The sequence below is a fragment of the Rhamphochromis sp. 'chilingali' genome (assembly GCF_963969265.1).
Source record: "Rhamphochromis sp. 'chilingali' genome assembly, chromosome: 22".
NCBI classification, from domain to species: Eukaryota; Metazoa; Chordata; class Actinopteri; order Cichliformes; family Cichlidae; genus Rhamphochromis; species Rhamphochromis sp. 'chilingali'.
In genome coordinates, this window is record NC_137950.1 from 13032182 (window position 1) to 13055222 (window position 23041).

At 42.2% G+C, this 23041-nt stretch overlaps 1 protein-coding gene across 3 annotated transcripts in view; it reads left to right on the top strand.

Annotated features, from left to right (window-relative positions):
- The first annotated feature begins 3257 nt into the window (after positions 1-3257).
- Positions 3258-23041, top strand: part of LOC308391200 (myosin phosphatase Rho interacting protein) — a 54451-nt gene continuing 34667 nt past the window's right edge. For 2 of the 3 annotated variants that reach the window (XR_013970572.1, XM_080873697.1), the window contains exons 1-3: positions 3259-4120; positions 6311-6388; positions 9111-9176. Coding sequence is in view for 2 of the 3 variants with exons in the window: in XM_080873697.1 (XP_080729823.1) it covers positions 4001-4120; positions 6311-6388; positions 9111-9176 (264 nt within the window). In the remaining variant the exon portion in view is untranslated. Of the gene's footprint in view, positions 4121-6310; positions 6389-9110; positions 9177-23041 lie in introns of all 3 variants that reach the window. The other variant, XM_080873696.1, reaches the window with a different exon arrangement.

Here is a 23041-nt window from a genome sequence, read left to right on the forward strand (position 1 = left end):
CTAATATAGTAATGCAACTGTGCGTCCCTTGACCTAATTAGTATGCAACACGAACGCTATCTACAACAAAGGTGGGCGCTGAGGCGACGATATACCTCCTGCTCATTCTCTGGGTTTTTGTCAGACTCGGGGACCACTGTGTTGTTTTTTTTCGCTTATTGCCAGGTTTTAAAAATGGCAGTTTTGATTTTCGTGAAGGAGACGCTCTCATGACTCACTAATGCCACTGACCAGCTAATTGGTGGCGTGACGTCACATTTTAGTACCAGCTCAGATCGCTTTGGAACACGAACAGGTACTATTTTAGTACCTGGTACCAGGTACTATGACCTAATGGTAATAACTTAACGGTAATAGTGCCCGGCCGTGCCCAAAAACCTAAGGCCTGGCCACTAGGCAATCCCCCTTGGGAACCCTTCCAAGGCCTGGCTCCAGGGCGGTGCTTCAGTAACCCTATCCCAGAGAAAGTGAATTGTTCCCTAGATTTTTCACTCATACGGGTTTTTGAATCACTCTTTGACTGGCTCCTCACCCAAGACCAGGGACCCATTATGCTTCTTTCCAACTCTATATTTTTATTCTTGGAGTCCTCTAGAGTAGCTATTCATGATTCACGCCTTAAAATAATTTTCTTTTCCCTCTCCTTTAAGATAACTCTTTTCTGATTGTCTGATGTCCTCACAAATAGATCTGTATGCCTGAGATGACCATATTAATATGCGCTCCAAGTGACATCATACAGTGCCAAGAGTTGAAAAAACTGTCAGAAACAGTGTTTTTGTCCGCTGCTGTGTTTTCAAACATTTGTGAAAGAATGAGTTCACTGAATTTGAACCTTGCACAGGATGCAACTGTTACAGAAAGCCAGTTTGTAAAAAGTCTTCCCTCCTATATATTCAGTGATCAGCTGTAAGTGGTATTATATCAAAATGGAACCTCAGCAAGTTAGTCATTAAGTCAGGCTTGTCACTTAATGACCAAGTGGCAAGACACATAAAATGACACAGCTGGGTCGCTGAATGCTGAGCCACATAATCTGTAAAAGTCATCAACACTGCTGACTCAGTAACTGCAGAGGTCCAAACCTTCTCTGGCATTACCATCACAACAAAGCAGTTTCTGTAGGTGTAATGTGTACCGGTAGGTAGCCCAGTACTTTTGTTCATATGACAGAAAATAAAGAAGTGAGGAAATAATTAAAGAAAGTTTCCTTTAATTGCAGTAGTAGCTTTGAGTACCTTTAGAGGGTTAGGAACATCAAAAGCAGGCAAAAAAATGGGACACACAAGCAAAGTGTGTCCAGATCACTAAAATAATCAGATGGGGGGCATCCTTCAGAATTTGGGTGCGTGAGGGTCACGTACTTGCTACACAAGATAAAAAGTAACATTATTGGTGGGTTGTTTTGCTTGCCTTCTTATAAATTTAGTGTTTAGAGACTGACCGCCAACCACTTGCGAGAGATAGCTTCCCCCCCCTCCCTAAGCCTGTTTCGGTGGTTTCTTCTTGTTAAAAGGGAGTTTTTCCTTCCCACTGTCACCAAAGTGCTTGCTTGTAGATTGCCATCTGGTTGTTGGGGGTTTCTGATTTTTTTTCCTGTATTATTGTAGGGTCTTTACCTTATATAAAGTGCAATGCAGTAACTGTTGTTATGACTTGGTGCTACATACACACATGAAATGGTCAAGTAGTCAGCAATGTTCATGTCAACCTTTGTGGATCAGTAACACTACTCTTTCTGGATAACAGTCCCAGGATTTCAAATTCTTCACTAAATACTGGATTCATTTTCAAAATAAAATGATGTCATGGTTTTATGACTCATGGGATGCATATTTTTTTTGTTTTCTAGTTACTCAGAAGCATGTTTCAGTTTAAAATGGAGAACATATTTAAAAAATGTATTTCAGTCATTTACTGTAATGACCTAAATGAATAATTACACATATTTTTGCTTTAAATTTCTCCCAGACTTAGCTGTTATATTACCCCACTATATGTGCTCACTTGGCGTTACAATCCCACCACCTCAAGCTGCATAATCGAAATCAAACACTTCTTACAAGCACTGGTTTGTATTAACTAACACTAATTTCTTTCTTTCTCCAAGTTACAAACAACAACAAAAAACATAAAATCGTGCCTCAAAACACAGCATGATGCAATAACTCACATATTTTGTGCCCTGAGTTCACAGTTTTTCCCAATCTGGAGCATCAGCCTGGAATCTGAAAAACATGCTGCACTTCGCTTTCAAGTGCACTTCAAAGAACCTGACGGTGATGACAGACATTCGTGCTTTGGTTTTCTCTTCTCTGCAGAAATATCTGCACAGTTACTATTCTTTCTTTTGTGTGCAAATAACAAACCCATGCCTGTCCTCCTGTTCAGAATGCACTAAGTCATCTTAAATAAATGGCAGCCAGGAGGAACACAAGCAGATCGCAACCCAGGTCCATCATTTTCCACACTCTCTACATATCCTTTAATATATACGTTTCTAAAAATCCCCGTCAGGCCATTTGAAATTCAAGACCAACAGATGGTGCTCTGGAGTCTTAAGATTGCCGTCTATGTTTAAAATAAGAACACCTGCCAGACTTTAACTTGCATTTGTGCTGTAGATTTTAGATTTTTTTTCCTTGATGATGTACGTTTTAAAACACCATAAAGTAGCATTAGCATCAGCCTGAAAGTTGCATTATTACCGCTTGCTGTGCAGCCCACTACACTATATAAGCCACACTTATTAAAAGAATGTATATAATAAAAAAAAAAATTGTAATACACATTCAGGCTTTGCTCCTGTACACCTTTTATAGATTCTTTTCACGTGCAGTTTCCATAACTATTAGTGCATGATGTGTGCTGTGTCCTTTTTTGGCCTGCTGCCATTTATTTTATTAGTAATTCATTAGGAAGCCATTTCTGTGTATACCTTTAGACTTTTCTTTCATATGTAAAAACCAAACCGTATTCCACAAGCTGAATTTAAAAAAATTAATGTTTTTTCATTAGTACAATAATGGAATAATATTGACGTGGATTCACCCTACACAGCAAAATATGAGCACAGGCAATTTCAACAACATCAGAGTTTTTGTACGGAAGTTAAGTGGGCCTTTAAATACCACCTAGCATGAGGGAAAATATTAGCACTTCGGAAGATTTTCTATTGGTCCACGAAAGAAACGGCCTGGATTTTGGGCGTGTCCATCTATTCCGATTGGACGAAGGCGTTGTCTCTCAGCCCCACTCTCTCCCGTTCACCTCTCCACCGACTGAATGTCCGGCCCGAACGAGGATTTGCACGAAAACATCAACCGCAGACTGCGTATCAGTACCAGAGGGGGAGCAGCTCTACGACGAACAGGACCCGACGCTATTCATCCAGCGGCATGACAACCACGTCGATGGCTTTTCCGAAGTTTGATAACGTTCCGGTGGCCCTGAAGCGAGAAAAAGATTTAACGGCAATGACCGCGCTATCACTTGTTTGATAGAAAGACAGAGAGGGGGGCCGAAGTGGACTCCCTCCCCCTCAGTGAAGAGCCGTTCCGCCCGATGGAGACTGTGACGGGACCTCTGCAGCGAGCGAGAGGCCCGGAGCGTCACCTGTGAGACGTCGACACCTCGCCGGAGGACGTAATTAAGAGAGACACGCGAACATCTGTCCGCACTTTCGACGACTTTATTTGACAAGTTCTGCCCAACCCTGCACGCTAAAACTAAAGTTAGCAGCTCAGCTTTAGCTGCAGGAGGCGACCCCGCGCGCAAGATGACCAATATAGATATCACTTAACGAGGGGTTACGCACTGCCTCAGGTAACCTCGGGACAGGTGAACTGCGCACTGTTAAATAGCTTTGTTCTAGAAAGCGTACATCAGCAACTCGCGTCAGTCTTTGCTGTGAGAACTGATTTTTTCCCCCCTCAAACACGGACTTTTAAAATAAGTCTTCTTTTTTTTTTCTCATCGAGTGTCGCTCCCTCAATCAACCATGTCACTCAAAGACAATCCCTGTCGGAAATTTCAAGCCAACATTTTCAACAAAAGTAAATGCCAGAACTGCTTTAAGCCCAGAGAGTCGCATCTGCTCAACGACGAAGACTTAAACCAGGTAAACAAACGCTCCAGCAACTTTCCATTGCGTTTCACTCTTACTATGTGCCGTTTAATGGGAGTGCAAATCCTGTTGCTGTCTTTTCTGTTTGATGTGCTCATTTCAAACGACTTGTCGTGTGCTAATAGACCACGAAGTGCAAAGGTTGGGTTAATTGGACATAATTAGTTTCCAGCCCAAGGGCGCATATTGACCCTAATTCATGCACACGCAGGCTTCCACCCAGCTCCATGCCCTGCAGCACAGGAGCAACGCTATCAGCTGCTTTTACAGGAGCTGTAATTATTTCAGATTATGTTGTCTCCTTTGATCATTTAACTGTAGTTTGAACCATACTATTGCTTAAATTAAGAAACTGTAAAGTTTACTTTAACATGGACTAATATTGGGCGAGGCTGACTTATTATTATTATTATTATTATTATTATTTTTAACATTATTATTATTTTAGTGGAGATATTTCACTGTTTACATTGTCCCCAGCAGGGAGTCTTATGTTGTGAAGGTGGTATGGTGTCATGCTGAACTTTGTTGACCCACATTGTGATCATTCCTCTTGGGATTCTTGTTTAATGGGAAAGATCAAGGCTCATTCTCAGGTCTGTGAGACACATTGTCTACTATCATTGTCCTCCACGATGTTGGTACAGAAATTGGCTTACGTTTGTTGGCCTCACATGGCTATTAAAGATTATTAGATTGTCTGTTGCTGGAGGTTTGAAGTCCTGTAGTCCATATATTAAGTCTTTACACAGACACACGCACAGAAAAAATATGGAAAAGCGGAGCATCTATTTTCAACCAGAACTGTCATTCTGACCTCCCATCTCTCCAATTTCACTTGCCTTAAAGGCCCAGGCTATTGAAGCAATATTAAAATCCTTTATGATGACATGGAATAAGAGGTTGTGAGGTGGGGGGCATTGCGAAATGAAGACACAGGAACACGCTCAGATGAGTACATTTAACCGCTGAACCATTAGAGGCTAAAAAGTGACCTAGATTCATCACGCTTATTTCTCAGTCTCAGGGGGGACTTGCCATTGCTGTCAAGTCTTATAAGGACAGATGAGATGTTTTTCTAAACTGTTTTTTTTTTTCTCCCTACGGGCATTAAAACAACAATACACAACAACAGTGTCCCACTCTCTTATTCTTTCAGTTGCCTTCATCTTGCATTTTTTTCCCCCTCCATTTTTAGTGTCTGAATGTTTCTCTTGCAAGTCTGTTCAAACTCTTGACGGTCCAAGGTTATAATTTGGACTTGTGCTTGGAAATTAATGTTATGTCATTTTGTTTACACAGTCACTCAGCTGGAAAATGTGCTGTGCTGCATGTAATCAAAGCAAAAGAGGATTTTATGGTGGATTATGCTCGGCCGTACATAGGGTGAAGTTATGACTGTAATCAAAACCTCAGATTGAAAGACATGGAAGTGCCAGACAGCTGGATATGTCAAGCTCTTTTGACTCAGATTGGTTGGCTACTGTTTCATAGGCTGGGGGACGAAGCACATGTGCATTTATGTAAGACGCTTAATTTGATAAGCTCTTTAGGCACAGGTAAGATCTTAATGTAAACATCAAGTTCAGCAAGGTCTCCTGCACGCAGTATGCATGCAGTGGTTATGCAGGGCTTCTTGGCTCGGCAGACAAGTGCTGACTACTAGCGTGGCTACAGTTCAAGCATGTACCAGAACAACTTAAACACTGCCAGGCCAACTTGCGTCTCTCAGTACATGTTTGAATTGCAAATCTGTAGCCACAAAAGCTCGGCACTAATTTCTTCTGCTTCTCATCCACTGCTTTTTTTTTTTTTTTTTTTTTTTCCCCCCTCCTAACTTCTGCCTCTTGCTTCCCCCACCACCCACCAGTCCACCCACTTAGAGGATCAGAAGAAAAACTGTGTGTGTGTGTTAGCCTTTCCTTTTTCTTTTTTTTTCAGGGCAGCATGGTGCTCTGGAATAAAGCCAAGTGGCGAGTGTAGCCTAAAGTCAAGGCAGCTAATGTCTATTATAACACTTTCACGGAGTTTAACACATGTTTGTGAGTGTGTGCGTGTGTTTTTAAATAGGTCATAGTATGTGGTCTCAACTTGCAGGATCAACTTCTGTGTCCCATAATTAGACAGTTATTTATTATGCTAATGATTGCTTCCAACACTGTCATTGTGTTTTCCACTCACCAGGCAAAACCTATATATGCAGGATGGCTGCTTCTGGCACCGGAGGGAACAAATTTTGACAATCCCTTACACAGATCTCGGGTAAGTGGTTTCATAAGTGTTTAGCTTTGCTGGTGGTGAGATTGCTTGTGTTTAGAAGAGAGCATTATGTTGTGACTTCACCTCTTCTTGACTTTCTTTTGGAAGTTTTGGCAGAAATTCATGGCAAGAAACTGGCGCTCTTTATAAGAGAAGAGGTCCATTTAACCCCCCTGTGTTTAGCTTCTGCTCGTCTGAATGGTTGATTGGTGTAGTGGTTTTGATTTTTTGTTAAACTGCTTTGAGGAAAAATGAGCAGCCTGTTTGGTTTTGAGCTGACAGATGACGTTATGGCATGGCGAGGCATCCGCTGTCTGCCCGTCTGTCCACTGTTGGCAAGAAATGCTGCTCCTCTTACAGTGTTGGTCACCTAATAGGTTTTCACCCGAGGTGTGAGAAGCTTAGGGGAAACTTGTCATCCTAGTGTACTGATTTTAGTGACACTTGCACACAGTGATCATCTAACAGGTCTTTGCCCAAGTTATGCTCAAGGTCAAGTCAAATTTGGATACTGATGAAAAGTTTTGTTGAGGACCAAGGGAAAAAAAGTGTGAAATCTATGTCCAGTAACACGTATCTATGGATTAAAGGTTGTGCCTTTTTTCACAAACTGCTGTGAGACTGTATTGGAGCCTTTCTGGAGCTTCTTGATGTGCTTGCGTGGTTTCTGTTCAGGTACGCCGCCTTCCTCCCACAGTCCAGACATGATTGTTGGGTAATTGGTGATTCTAAATTGCCCAAAGGAGGGATTGAGAGTGCAGATGGCTGTCTAGTTACCAGGGTGTACCCCGACCATCATCCACTGGCGGAAATCCCAGCATAGCCATTATCCATTTTTCTTGTCTGTGATGATTTTTGTTTTGGTTCTAAGCTTACAGTTGTAGACCCCCCACCCCATTTAGCTAGGCAAAGCTATGTTGTTTACCACCAAAGTTCTAAGCTAAGTTTGTTTTACCAGCTCAGAGTGCTAGTGTGGCTACTCCTCCCTTTAATTTCCTTTATCCATTCTGGCACTCATTTGATAAACAAGAGCTCTTGTTGTTGTGGCTTCAGTGGCTACTTCATGAAATCAGCAGATTCTTATGGGAATCTCGGTCCTCTGTCAGTGAAGCCTCATTGTTAGGAAATAATGAGCCTAATATTGACTTCATTTAATAACTCTTACCACTGCAGTATCGTGTAATCGGAGCCGTCGTTTATCAGCTGCCAGATTATATGCTGTGGTGGTGCATCCCAAAAAAGAGGACTGCGGAGAATGTGGGGGAGGAGAAGAAAGGTCTCAGTTCTCACAGCCTCGCTGATGGCTTCCATATGAGTTTTGGGAAAAGCACCTCTGGATCTACTATCAACAGTCTGCCGCTGCTTTGACATCATCAGTGATGCGTTCTGCCTATTCTCCCAGTCAGCGTTTCACTGCGGGGGTATAATTGCTGGCTTGTACGTAGTGCTGACGTGAGCACATTTGTCAGGTTTACACTGAAACAAATAACAGAGAAACAGAAAACCGCTGATGTCTCAGGTGAGTCACGTTTTAGGGTCACTTTAGTTTAACAGGTTGTGGAGGGGTCTGGCTCTGTTTTGTGACAGTGAGGCTGGAATTCTATAATCAGCCTCTGTAGCCTGTAATATATCGTGTTTGGTTTTTTGTTTGGTTTGGTTTGGTTTGGTTTATTTTAAAAAGCATCTGTGGACTGCAATGTCCCTTTAACATTGCCTGTGAGGCTTCTCGGCCCCCCTATTGAGACCTTCCAGTGGCCTTTTAGGTTAGAGAGCAGCTCTCAATATTTCATGCACCAGGCCCTGTTAGAATAGGAGCCCAGGAAATTTAACACTGAGACTAAGCGGTACATTAAGATATGAGGGCAGTGGAAGAGAACTGATCAAGACAATGAGGATGAATATCAGTGGAAATTGTATTATTGTAACTGACAGGATTCCCATTCAAACCAAGACTTACCCCCCCCCCCCCCCCTCTCAGCTAACCTGGTACATAATGATACTGCGCTTCACAGTTGCATGCCTTTCCATATATATCCTACAGTTTAATCAGCAGTGTAATCTCGTCTTCTCTTATGAACGTCTGTATCCACTTAGCTCTTGTTGTGATAACACCTGCACTTTATATATGAAGGCCTTCTTTCCTCAAATTGTTTTCCTTTTCTTTACAACTATCTGAAATCTTAATGACCGAATGCAGCTGATGCATGCTGATAAAAATGTTGTCCAGCTTGTCACAGCTTGAAAGCCTTGTGATGTCCCGTAAGAGGAAAGTGTGCCAGCATTACTTGCTTACTGCTGTATAGCAACTGTTTCCAAAAACTTGATTGCACTTCCGTGTACGTGTGTGTGTGTGTGTGTGTGTGTGTGTGTGTGTGTGTGCACGCGCGCGTGCGTGCGGTCTTTATACCCCAAGGTGTGTGTTCAAGCTTTTCACTGGAGTTTCTAGATCCAGCAAAATAATCTCAGGCTTTAGAAATTTATTGGCCTTCCACAAGTCTGTGTTTGACTCTCATGCCCAGAGTTATAAAATGTGTAATGATTGATATGATAAATACTGGCACAACTTCTTGTGAGGCTTCTTTTTTTAAATTTTTTTTTATTATATATATATATATATATATATATATATATATATATATAAAATGACTATGGTTTGATATCTTTTGTGTGATCATGTCCGTAATGACAGATTTGTTTGTTGTTGTTTTTTTTTGTCTTGTTACAGAAATGGCAGAGGAGGTTCTTTATCCTCTACGAGCACGGCTTACTTCGCTATGCTCTGGATGAAATGGTGAGCTTCCTTCCTGTCAGCTGATGATTATTTTGTTGCCTGTTTTGTTCATATTCTGAAGCTTGTCTGTGACCGTTAATAGCTGGTGGCACAGTCTAAACAACCAAAGCATGGTTCAAACAAACAGCAGCATACTGTTCAGTGTATCTGTGTTATAATGCACCATGATCTGCTCATTTACACAGCCTTGTTCACCTCATTGCTGCTACTATGACATTGAAAATTTGCAGCATATAAATAAAAGGGAAGTTTTTTCCCCTCTCTTTGACTTCTGAAAACAAACAACTCCATCAGCAGTTTGACGCATAAGGGGAACAGACGTTAAAACTTTCACTTCTTTCTTTTTCCTGCTTCACATCAAAGGACTGCTCTCTTTTCACTTGAGTTAAACCAGAGGCTTTGGCTACTATTTAATAATTTACAGTGGCAATTGTTACTGTAATAAAGTTGTATTTATTGTAAGATGATAATAAAGTGTGATCATTTTTTTCATTGTTAGTTGCAAGTTTAGTTTATCTGACAAGAAATGCTAGTTACATGATTTCTGTGCAAAATTAGTTGTTTTAAAACCAAAGAAAAACTTTGATGCAAGTGCTGAAAATGTGAGATTGATGAGGCAGCCTACACATGGTTAGCACTAGTCCTTTGTTCCATACAACCACGTATTTAGTGAACGTGCTAAACACTAAGCCTGCTTATACAGTAGTGTGAAAAGGAATGAGCGTGTGGTGTTGACATTCAAAGTTATGTACCTAGCTTTGTGTGTTTATTTAGGTGGTTACTACACTGTGCACTTGATGTGCAGGTGTCCCGTGGTTACTTCCTGTTCTTAAAGGAAAGACTGGAAAAACCACTTATTGACTGACATATTAAATCACCGAGTTATATTTAGTCAGTAGACTAAAATCTATGTAGTAATTATAAAATTAGTATGTAGACTTTCTGTCTGAGCTTGAGTTTTGTAGTCGACTTGGTTCAGGAATCTAGTTTGTCGGTTTTATTGGCACTGTAAGATGTAGGCATGCTGAATATTGATTGACCCAAGCAGTGTTCAACAGCCTTTTTTAAGCGTAGGATGTGTTTTGAAATGAGGTGAAAGCAGAAGTAGATGAAACGGTATTTGTTTTATTGACTTTGACCCTTTCACATTGTGGTATTTTAGTAGAAAAGCTAGTGTGAGGTTTGATGTAATAAAGGGAACAGGTGCTGGGGTGCAGTGTGGCATTCTTTTTTTTTTTTTCTCCTCATATTAAGTCCTTTTACAGTTATTGCATTCTCACAGTTGAAGTCTTGCAGACACATGACAATTGCTAGCTTAATGCTGGGTTGTAGGTTGACTGGCATTGACGGACTGGTTTTCCTTGAAAGTAAGAGTTGCACCAATTTAAAAAAACAAAAAAACATTTGGCTAAAGCGAAGCTTCTTCTCACACTTTTTCAAGTTTAACTACCACTCAGCTAGTAGTTAGCAAGTATTTGCAGACAAACGTGAAAAACTGCAGGCAATCTGCTAGCAGCCAAAGGAATCACTAGAAGATTTGTGCACACATTTTTACCCAGCCACCAACCCTCAGGAACTACTATACTATTCCGCCCCCCCCCCCCCCCCCCCCCTTCTAGGTACAGCGATATATCATGTACAATATAGTTGACAACTCTTGAGATACATGCACACGACAGCATGTGAGCAACATTAAATTATGTCTATTTCCACTGTTTTTACTGGAATAAAATAAAACCACTGGCTAACAAAATCTGTCTGAACATAGCTTTTAAATCCTGCAGTGGCCCTAATGTGCTCTTCATATTGAGGCTCGTTTGTGAGGCACTGAATGGAGGAGGAGGATGACATGGAAAGAAACATAGATGATGAGGAAGAGACAAGTGAAGTGGCGGATGTCCTCCCTCCGTTCAGTGTTCTCTCTGGATGTCACTCTTTGTGTTTTCATCCCTCTTCTGAGTGGAGGATCAAAAGTATAGGGACAATAAGGGTCTGGAGCTTGAAATATCAAGTGCCACTAAATATAGAGCCTCGCTTGTCACACGAGGCTAATTAGAATAATTGTTTTCAGTTGAATAAAGAGCTGCACAAACTTGGCTAAATGGTGTACATATCTGACATTGTTATTAGGCTGTTTTCAATTCGATTAGTATTGAGATTAGAAAAAATTAAATATTTGGCATGGAACACATCAAGGAGCCACAATAATCATTACTTTCCAAAGATTAGATTGTATTTATAGCAGTAGTAAGGGCGTTGCATCCATCCATTTGCAAATGTGCATGTGTGATAGGAGGCGAACCTACATTTAAACATATTAATCATTTACATACTTTATGACAACAGATAACAAATTGGTATTCTGCTTTGTTTCCAGTCAGGTCTTCATTCACATGCTCAGAGCAGCTGAATGATATCAGGACTGCTTGAACAGATCAGAAAGCTAGTATGGTAACAAAACACAGGGTAAGTTGGGACTAGCTGTTTAACAGTGACTGAATTTTCAAAATACACTCAACAAAAATATAAACGCAACACCTTTGTTTTTGCTCCCATTCCCCATGGGATGGACGTAGAGACCTAAAATTCATTCCAGATACACAATATAACCATCCCTCCCAAACAGTGGTCACAAATCAGTCCAAATGTGTGGTAGTGGGCACATCTGCTATATTGAGATAATCCATCCCACCTCACAGGTGTGCCACATCAGGATGCTGATCTGACATCATGAGTAGTGCACAGGTGTACCTCAGACTGCCCACAACAAAAGGCCACCCTGGAATGTGCAGTTTTGTCTCACAGCAAAATGCCACAGATGCCACAAGCAATGAGGGAGCGTGCAATTGGCATGCTGACAGCAGGAATGTCAACCAGATCTGTCGCCCGTGCATTGAATGTTCATTTCTCAACCATAAGCCGTCTCCACAGGCGTTTCAGAGAATATGGCAGCACATCCAACCGGCCTCACAACCGCAGACCTCGTGTAACCACACCAGCCCAGGACCTCCACATCCAGCAGGTTCACCTCCAAGATCGTCTGAGACCAGCCACCCAGACAGCTGCTGGAACAATTGGTTTGCACAACCAAACAATTTCTGCACAAACTGTCAGAAACCGTCTCAGGGACGCTCAACTGCATGCCCGTCGTCCTCATCGGGGTCTTGACCTGACTCCAGCTCGTCGCCGTAACAGACTTGTGTGGGCAAATGCTCACATTCGATGGCGTCTGGCACGTTGGAGAGGTGTGCGCTTCACGGATGAATCATGGTTCACATTGTTCAGGGCAGATGGCAGCTGAGAATGTCCCAGTTCTTGCATGGCCAGCATACTCACCGGACATGTCACCCATTGAGCATGTTCGGGATGTGCTTGACCGGCGTATACGACAGCGTGTACCAGTTCCCACGAATATCCAACAACCTCGCACAGCCATTGAAGTGGAGTGGACCAACATTCCACAGGCCACAATTGACAATCTGATAGACTCCATGCGACGATGTGTTGCACTGCATGAGGCAAATGGTGGTCACACCAGATACTGACCGGTTCTGGGTCCCCAGACCCCCAATAGTGCAAAAAACTGCACATTCCAGGGTGGCCTTTTGTTGTGGGCAGTCTGAGGTACACCTGTGCACTACTCATGATGTCAGATCAGCATCCTGATGTGGCACACCTGTGAGGTGGGATGGATTATCTCAATATAGCAGATGTGCCCACTACCACACATTTGGACTGATTTGTGACCACTGTTTGGGAGGGATGGTTATATTGTGTATCTGGAATGAATTTTAGGTCTCTACGTCCATCCCATGGGGAATGGGAGCAGTAACAAAGGTGTTGCGTTTATATTTTTGTTGAGTGTAAGAGCTAGAGGATGTCCATAAATGTTAAAGAGGGGGAAAAATGGTAAAATATGTCGCAAAATATTCTTGATTTATTGTAGTCTGTATGGCAAACATTGGTCAACATTAAGATCAGATGAACTAAATTGATTTTTAAAGTTTGCCAGCTTTCGCCAGTATAACGTTCCTCTAAACCACATCAAAACCCAATTTTGGGAGCACTCGTTATGATTGTAAATGAGGAGGTTCCCCTCTGTTTTGCTCTTAGCCTGGTTTTTTTTTTTTATGGCTCTTCTGTCTTGGCTTAACCAAACCCAGATGGGTTGAGGTTCCAACCTGCAGGATGTGGCATGGCTCTGTGGGAAAGGAATGGACTAGCAAAAACCTGGGAGGGAGCACAGTACTTGAAGTCATTGATTTGGGGTTGCCCACCTACAGTGAACAGCTAACATGACACACCACTGCCACGATTTTCTGCTAAGAGCAGCAGTGGCTCTGGAGAGCTGTTATGTGCACAAGACAAGTGGTAAAGAGAGGGGTAAAATGTAGCTGCAGTAAAAACGATAAAGAGAACTGTGATAAAGAGAACTGTTTACTGTTGCTGTTTGAGTGTGAATAGCTGAAAATGTGCCACTAGTTCACAGAATACGTGTTGTTTTATTTGGTATTTGCAAATATGGAGAGAAGACATAATTATTTAGCAAGCTCACTTGCAGTTCAGTCCCCAGTATTTGCTGAATGCACCAGCTGGATTGTTCTAAAAGCAGACTAACACAGTTTTGTCCAGGCAGCGTTGCTGAGGCAACACGATTTGTCCCTTTTGTCCACCGGCAGTTTACCATGGTATTTGATGCATGGGGCAGATTCTCAGTTTTGTTGAGAGCTCTAGAGGTCTCTGACCTGACTGATATAGGACAGAACAGACTGGAAGCAAAGCACGGATTTGAGCGCTGAAGTTGTCTCTAGGCTCTGTCGAGCAAGCCTTTCTGCTGTGGCTGTGGACAAAAACATCAGATACAGCATCAGAACAAATGTGCAAGGCTGAATTGAAGAGTGTGTGTGTGTGTGTGTGTGTGTGTGTGTGAAAGAGGGTACTAGAGAGCAGAGGACACGTCTGGAACAGGTGTTGCAAGTTCTGAGTAAGCTCTTTATTAAAGTGTTCCTTGTTTGCAGAGAACAGATGCAGAAGGTGGGTTTTACGATAAGTTTGAGTTAAACATAAAAACAAATAAGACAAATTACATAATTGTGTGTTGAAGTTGTCCAAGTGTGGTGAGAGAAACAGCCTCTCACACCAGATCCATTATCACGTCAGAGTGAGGGCAGGTATGTAGATGAGAAAAACTGTCAGGAAAGCTGCTTTAATGACAGCGAGAGTCAGAAAGATCAACACCCATACTCTAATAACCTTCACTGTGCAGTCAAATGCCCTACACATCACCTCGCACCCAGTGAACGTCCTTTGACCGATAGATAACCTATTCTAACTGAAACATGCTCTTCATTATGTGATCTAAACTTTCCTCTTTGGGAATTTATCACTCTTGTGTTGTGGTGTCTGAGGTCACACTGAATCATCAGGCTTGTGCATTGCTAATCTCTTATTAACGTTGAGGGTGGTTTGTGTGCAGTATTTCTTCATTGTATTTCGAGACCTTTGCGGGAACACAGTGCAGGTTGTGTTATCACGCTGTTCGCTTAATGTATTTTATCCCAGGCTGAACAAGCACAGTATACCTGCGAATGAAGTGAGGCTCCCTATTGAGTTGCAGTACACAAAAGACCCTTTCAGATACACTTGGATTGCGTTTGCCTTTAGACTGTATTGACTGCAGTCTGTATTGCAGCCGTATTCAACGAGAACATGATGTTCTCATGATGTTTTAGCTGTTTAAGTCATTCACATTTCATCTTGGCTCGATTAATTTGCTGTGTTTACTGGAATTCAAATAGTGGACTTCTGCCCCATAGCTTTGTCCAAGAACTGAGAGGTTGTTTTTTTTTTTTTCTTTTTTCTTTTTTCTTTTAGACAAACTTCCTTCCATTTCCCACACATTTGTGCATTCTTTTAACTTGAGATACGCACAGGTCCGGCTGCATCTCTGCTTAATCTCTGACATGAACCCATAGAGCCCCGGCCTGTATTTGCCTTCAAGCCTTGTAAAACCTTTTCACATGCTGAAACATGCGTAAATTCTCTCTTTTTTTGCACCTGAGAAACATGAATCTAAACGTTTCGCAGTGAGTGTCTGTTTGGGGTGAGAGCTCGGGGATGGATGAGTGGGCACGGCTTTTGAGCTGTGTTTCTTGCCTCCAGGCCACTCTATGTGGGGGAATAAGTAGAGTTTTACCACCCCACCCCATCAAATTAGGAATACTTAGAGGTGCTCTAGTCTTCCACTCACAGCAAGCGATGAGAAAATGAGTGGAGAAAGAAGTGTGAACCACATGAAGTACATTTGTTTGCGTTATAGCACAAAGGGACAAGAATAAACGTTCGTTGCAGCTCTGGTGGATAGAAGTGGTATAATCTCTCCATATTAGAGCACTGAATATGGTTTCTGGGTTAGGCATATGTTGGTTTTGTAGAGATATGGTGCGTGAGAGTCTTATTTAACCCCTGCCCTTCCTTCCCCATGGTTCCAGTAGGAACTGATCTGCTGGAATGTAAACAGTAATGGATTACAGTTGGGTCACTATACCCAGTGCACAAAGCCACAAAACCATGGGAAGAGCAATTCATACAGCTTGTAATAATCAGGATCTGCAGCACTGTAACTGACATTCAGCTGAATAGCAACCCCCAGTCATAAAGCTTTCACCCAGTGTGGTACATTTATAACAAGAATTCCCTTGTTTTTGTTTCTGTGTGCAGAAATGGGGACTTTGTGGGGATTTTTTCTTTTTTGTCCCTGTTGTGTCCTAGTTAAATTCCCAATTTTGCACTGAAGATCTTATCATTGCTCTGACTTGTTGGCTGATAAAGTTTCACTACAGTAAGAGGGCCAACTTCGGTAAGCATTGTTGCTCTGGCACAACCAACCAAAAATGACAACACAGGCCTGCCTGATTTGAAATTTCATAGCTTGATGATGGAATTGGATGAGTATATGCTAAAGTCATTAAAACACAAACAACAGGCTCAACAGCTAGCTTACAATAAAAACAGTCACACAGGTCTGAAGGCTGGTTGGTGGTCGCATAGCAACCACCAGTCATTAAGGTACAATTTTTGTTCTCGCGACTGGTTGGCTGTGCGTGAAACTGATTCCTAAGGCCCCAGACACACAGGTTTGGAGTCCTGTAAGTGATGCTAGGTTTCAGTACACCTGGGAAGTGGTGAGTGTTTGCAAACTTCCATGCAAATGCTGGGAGACAAAGTTTTTAGTGCAGCACTGTCTTTGTGAATGATTTCGCCTGACGATAGCCAGCATGATGAAGTAAGGTCATGCTTCAGGCCAGCTCACAAGCACAAAGTGCTATGTGAATAAGTGTGTTAATGAGAGCATGGGGTTTTTAAATAACACACCACTCCTGTGCTCTGGTTCAAAGTACTGTTTTTCCATGAAAACATTGTTCTGTAGAAGCATCATCATCCTAAGACAACAGTGATTTGTCATTTGTAGCTTTATGACCTAAGACACAACTTTTTTTTTTTTCTGTTGATGTCTCTTATTGACTAAACAAGCGTGATGCATGTCAGCCTCTCTCTCTTGCTCTCGCTCTCTAAGATCCAGTTAGTTTCAGCTCATTAAAGGCAGTTAATCCAAGTGAACACACACATACACTCGAGTACCACATCTAGTTGATGTGGATAGAGTATTTCTTTCTTGAATATCTCTATGTACCTATTGGCCACTTCAGTAGGTCCACCTTGCCTCGATCAGGCTGAACCATCTTTTTTGGGCCTTCAGAAATGCCTTCATACCTCACAGCATAGATTCAGCAATATGCTGGCTTTGATATATGTTTGTAGCTCACTCGTTCTCTCCACCTTTGTCTCTCTGTCCATGGGAGATAATCGCAGAAGTGTTGTGTGTGAAAATATGTTTTTGTCATTTGAAGACAATGGGTCCTATTGTTTAAAATCTTTTTGTCACTTCTTCACTTCACAACTCTGAAATGCTTCTATGAACATCGAGTGAAAACAGTGGTGATTAAGGCATGACTCACAACAGAAGACTGTCAGTAACCACACTGGTTTCTTTAGGGAGGCTTTAATCTATGACCCAGTCTTCCAACCTCGTAGAACACCTGACTCGCTTGCTTATTCCAGCCTGTGTTGTGATTGCTCAGTGTGTTCAGTAAAGATACGAAAAGATGCATGAGCACTCTCCAACTAAGTGCTGACATGCAAGTTTGCTATTACCAAGAGAGTATGACTCAACTAAACTAAACACGGTGAAGGGTCTTAGGAAAGATGGGCTAGGCTGCATATTCAGTTAATATATTACCAGTCTTGCTCTGTGTTATGCTTTTGGCCTGAATTTCTCCATCTGTATTCTTATCTTTGCTCCTTAGTTTTTGTCTCTGTCTTAGTGACCACATTGTTCTGGATATGGCGGATATAAATACTCTGAGACATTTCCTTTTCTTCAGTCAGCAGTATCCTGTAACTGGCTCAGGACCAAGTCTGTCCTCTAAATATTAAACTCGTGGGCTTAGCCTATCTGTGAGCTGCTATCAGTTACTTTTATTTGTGTTTAGTTGTTTCATTGACTAATATTAGTTGTTTTCTCTTAAATATAAAATGTAATTTAAAGTTTTATATTTTCATATCTTCTCACTAGCTTCCCTTTGTTCATAGTGATTGTGTGTTCCACAGCCAGATGGTTTAATATGCCTGCAAATAATGGCGCTGAAATTACTGTAGCGACAAAAGATGGACTTACAATTATGCCAAAATATATGTCACTCACATCCCCTTCACAATTGCTAGAGGGGTAGGTTATGTGTAAGCTATTATGTAAAGTAGCAAACACATACTTTTATCTTTGCAAATTCTGAAGTGAAACACTTTTTGTTTTTTTGGTTTTTTTTTAAAGACACTTTGCTGTTGTAGTTGTGAACACATTTTGTGCCACTGTGTCCATATTGGTACTGGTAACCTTAGTGCATCGCATGGTATTCACGGTTAAATGCCTTTGTGTGAGAATAGATTATAATAATTAAGGTTATGCAGGGTGTTGGACTACTGTTTGTTATTTCATGGACTGTGTGGGATTTTGGGCATCAACAGCAATGATGGTGTTCGAATACTGATTTAGAACCTCGCTTACCATGGCAGCGACCTGAACTTCGAGTTCAGGGCATACCATAGTGATTATATTGGCGTTCTGTGTGTGTGTGTGTGTGTGTGTGTGTGTGTGTGTGTGTGTGTGTGTGTGTGTGTGTGTGTGTGTGTGTGTGTGTGTGTGTGTGTGTGTGTGTGTGTGTGTGTGTGTGTGTGTGTGTGTGTGTGTGTGTGTGTGTGTGTGTGTGTGTGTGTGTGTGTGAGACTGTTGACAGGATCATTAAAAGTGTGCCAGGTCTCCATTTTGTGTTTATGTGGGACTTTAGCTGACTGTGACTTTGCACTTTCTTTCTTGTGTCATATTTCTCTTGGCGAATGTGAAGGAGGTTTAGTTGAATTCTGGTTGACTGTGGACGAGTACTGTGCCGTGGTGAAAAGTTTTCAGAATATCCTTTTACCATCCTTCGTTTCAACCCTCCCTCAGTCACTCTCTTGTACTTTTTAATGATTTCCAGCCATTCATTAACCAGAAAAAGGCTTATTCCTGGAGGATTTGGCTAAACAAGAACTTCACTTATACATTACTCAGTCCAATTTACTTTCCCGTCCTTTTACCGCTCACTTATCCTGCCACTGTCTTGTATCTCTCTCTTCCATTCCAGCTCTGTCTGGCAAATAAACTGTTTGTGCTGGGGGAGAGCAACCACCAGTATTGTGTAACTTCTTTTCCCCCCCTAAACCCCTCCCTGCTCTATAAAGCCAAACGGGGCCTGGCAGACTGCTCGCTCAGTTTGTTCTAAACACCAGACCAGGACACTGACAAAAGATTTCATTTAAAGTATCAGGGTGAGAGGTTAGCTAGCTCCAAGACGGGTGCTAATAAAACAGTGGGAAGGTCTGCATGTTCAGTGGTGGTGGCGCAGGGACACTGGCAGGCAAAGTGAAAGTAAAAAACATACATTTAAAACCAAACCAAAAAATGCTTCCCAATATATTTAGATTACTTTTTTTGGGCTAGATACATTTTGGACACACGTTTTAAAATAAACCTCCTGTAACTGTAATTTTTGATTTGGTTAGCACCTCAGTTGGAAGTTCAGTTGTAGGCTAGCCTTAGATTTGAAGCCATTGCCTTGGGATAGCCTGTAGTGGCCACAGCTGCAGTTGAATGTCTTTCAGAGACATGACAGGTGCAGCTGTATTAGGTGACCTTTGACCTTTTGCCTCAACATGGTGACCCAGCAATCCTGTCACCTGTTAATGTCAGGGCTTTGCAGCAAAGGTATCTTTAAAAAGTGCAGCCTCAGAGCTGCGTCTGGTCACTGCTTACAATTACAGGATAAGAATAGGATTCATATGTGATGGTGCACACTTTCAGCTTCAAGTATGTTTGATATACAGGTGAAAATGTCTCCCAGTAGAAGTTTTTACTTATGTGGGCCTCTTTTAATGAGTAGCTCAAGCTTATAAAACCTACATTACGTGGAGTTGAAGATTTTGGCTTGCTGCTAATTGTTGTTGGGTGAGCGACTCTCTCTTTAATAACCTGCTCCAGCTTCCTCAGGAGCTGGCCCAAAATTCCCTTTTCCAACAGCCGTGTTCTGGCTTGCTTCCAGCGATTGCACCCTCAGTGTGGTCCTCTCTCTTCTGTGCTTTCTCTCAGCTTTAAGGCAACAAGCACATACCTTCTTTGTAACTTTAGCTATCAAAAATGACTCATGGATGCAATTTTTAAAAAGTTCTTGTAATACAGTACTTATAGCTTTGTGGAAAAAACATGTTGCCTTCATCATCAGTGAGCAGTTTTTTTTTTGTTTGTTTGTTTGTTTGTTTGTTTGTTTGTTTTTTTTAATTTTTTTTTTTAAATTATGGCTGACTGTTTTGGCCTGTCACAATGACCAGATGGTGCTTTAGTTTTAATGGTGTCTGGTCCTAGAACGCATAAAGAAATCTGGAAAGTTTTGTTACCTGATGAATCCTCGCTTCGTTGCTTGAAATTGTTGTCACTGCTGTTTTGATTACGCTGCTTTTCATCCTTGTAGGGGAAAAAAGCTAGCTCCACAGTTGATGTATTAACTTAATTAAGTGAAGAAACATTTTCCTGTGCCGCCTCCATTTTCCCTTCCATTCCTTTTGGCTTGATGGGCAAATTCTGCCTCGACTGGACTGAAGAATTATTTGGTATCTCCCTGCATGTCTTCTGTAATTTCTTCATAGAGCTGACTAAGGTGCAGAAACTAGCTGTTTAATTGAGTTATTTGTATTTATGAACCTTTTCTGTGACTATAGAAGTTTTTATTATAGACTGCAACAGCATCAGAAGACCAAGCATAGAACGGGTACCTTTTCACTTTGGCCTACTTTCCAAAGTGCTGTGTCAGTGCACTGAATGGCGTGCAGCAGCATTTCAGACAGTTGTGTTTGGAGGCAACTTGTAATCTTATAACAAGTGCTGTGTTTTTGCATTGGAGCCAAAAGCTGACCACAGAACTGTGGCTTTAGGGTTTACTGTGCTAGAAGTTAGTGATTAAGATCATTAACATTTAAGACTAACAATGGATAATAGCAGTGTTGCAAAACAGTCTTAATGCGCTGGGCTTCCAGCATTCATTTGGGAGAGTAGCTGTTGGAATGAATTTAGGCTGGTGGACTGCTTGATGAATGTGTTTTAGGATCTAACTGCGGCACTGATGTGACATGCATTTGTGCATTCAGCTCCCAGCCACCCAAGATTTTACATAAGGTCAGTTTCCTGTCTCTGTGATCCACTTTGCTGACAGGAGCATGTGGCACAACAAAAAAAGCTTCTTTACAGTCTTTGCATTCTTTGTTTGTCATCCTATTACTCAGACAAACAGAGGTATCTTTTAGATGATTTTGTCTCAATGTCAGTGGGAGTATGCAAAAGGTGCAAAGTCAAATTTAATAAAATTTGGTGGAGATTTTGTTATAAAGTTGGATCACTTTCATTGAAGGTATGACATGAGACAGTGGACTTGGCAGAGAAAGCCCTTCTCGGTTAGAGATTGGTATCGTAGAAACCAATGCAGTCCCTTCACACATAGGGTAATTATTTGGCACCGTCTCTACAACCTCAAGTGAAGGGTATAAACTGAACAGATAAGCAGTGAGTAGACATAACAGGCTCCATTCATAAGTCAGGAGAAGGAGTGAAGACGGCAAGGAGCAGATGAGAAATTATTAAATAATGATTTTTGACACTGAGATGATTCAGAGAAGAAAGGGGCAGCTTTCACAAAGATTATTGGGATAAGTGCATATGAGAGCATGAGGGTGGGAATGGATGTTTGTATCTGTGTGTGCCTGTATGTCTGTGTCTATATGTCAGGTTGGGTGTCAGGCGCCACCTCTCTGGGGACATCTCAGGCCCTCCAAGGTTTGGAGGCCTATCTCCCCCTACCACCACTTCCCCTGCCAGTGGCGGACCCCCTCAGACATCGGTGCGTTGGTGGTTCTTTGTGTCCGGGGATGGGCGTCCAGGTACACACCGGCTCACTCCTTGGCGGCCGCTTATCGGGGCCTGGAGCCTGGGGCTCGCTCGGGCCACTTCGGAGGTGGGGTGCCCCCGGCCTCTCGGCCTGGGGCTCGGTCACTCAGGCGCAGCTGGCTGCCGGCGGAGCTCACGGGCGCGTCACTGCAACTCCCCCTGGCTTCTGCTCCGCGGCTGCTGAGTGAGCCCTCATCTGGGACTCTCCTCAGCTCTTTCCGGGACAGTGGCGCAGCTGCCCCTCTGTTGGTCTTCCTTGGTCTCTTGTGTTCTGGGGGCCTCTGGATGTCTGGAGTTTTGATCTCCTCCATACCTGCTTCACGCCCTGGAGGACGGGGCTGTGGCCCCCCCACACCCTCTAGCAGATTATTACATGAAGGAACCTTTTAAAAAAAAAACAACAACAAGCGCGTCCATGCTCACAGGTGTACACACGGGTGATCACACCCACAAACTACACCCTTTTTGGCTCCTACCTCAAAGCACACTGTGTTCTGTTGATCTTATGTGCTGCACAATAATGTTTAACATTTAGTATTTACTGTCATATTCCCATATATCATTGTGATGTTGTTTATTCTATTACTCTTGTTCTCTTCTGCTTGCTTTCTTTTTTCTTTCTCAGCAGGTGATCCAGGTGATTGATATATGCATTTTTTTTTTCTCTGCCCGTTCTGTTGGTTTTTGTCTTTTGCCCTTCTCCCCCGTCCCTCTTCTCAGCTGTTTCTCTTTCCCTCTTTCTTTCTCCCCTTCTTTCCCCCAGTCAAGTCTGTCCCGTATTCAGTAAGTGAAAATAAAATAAACAATAAAAGGTGAATCAAATGGACCATTACGGCAAGGCTGGGATGGTCAGTTTGGTAAAGTAAATCCGTTGGGCATCTTTCTTTGCCTTTAGACAACAATTCTGATGGCAAAAGAGCCAAACGGGACAGGCCAAAAAAAAAAAAAAAAAAAAAAAAAGAGATTATTGGGAGAAAAAGAAAAGGTGTTATCTGTGGGTAAACACACACACACCCTAACAACAACTTTTTAGATCTTACAGCCAAGGCAACATGACACAACTCGACTGTAGCACCTGTTTCTGCTGCCAGCCCATCAACTCTGTCACCACTTCAACATAGGCTGACAGATTTCTCACACTCTACATAATAAAAAGCAGCAAAAGGCAGTCATTATTACAGGCGTCACACCAACAGCTCCTGGCTGAGTGATACTGCGTTACCGTAAATGCCTTGTTTGACTTTTGTGTGACTACATGTGTTTTTATTATTCTATTGTT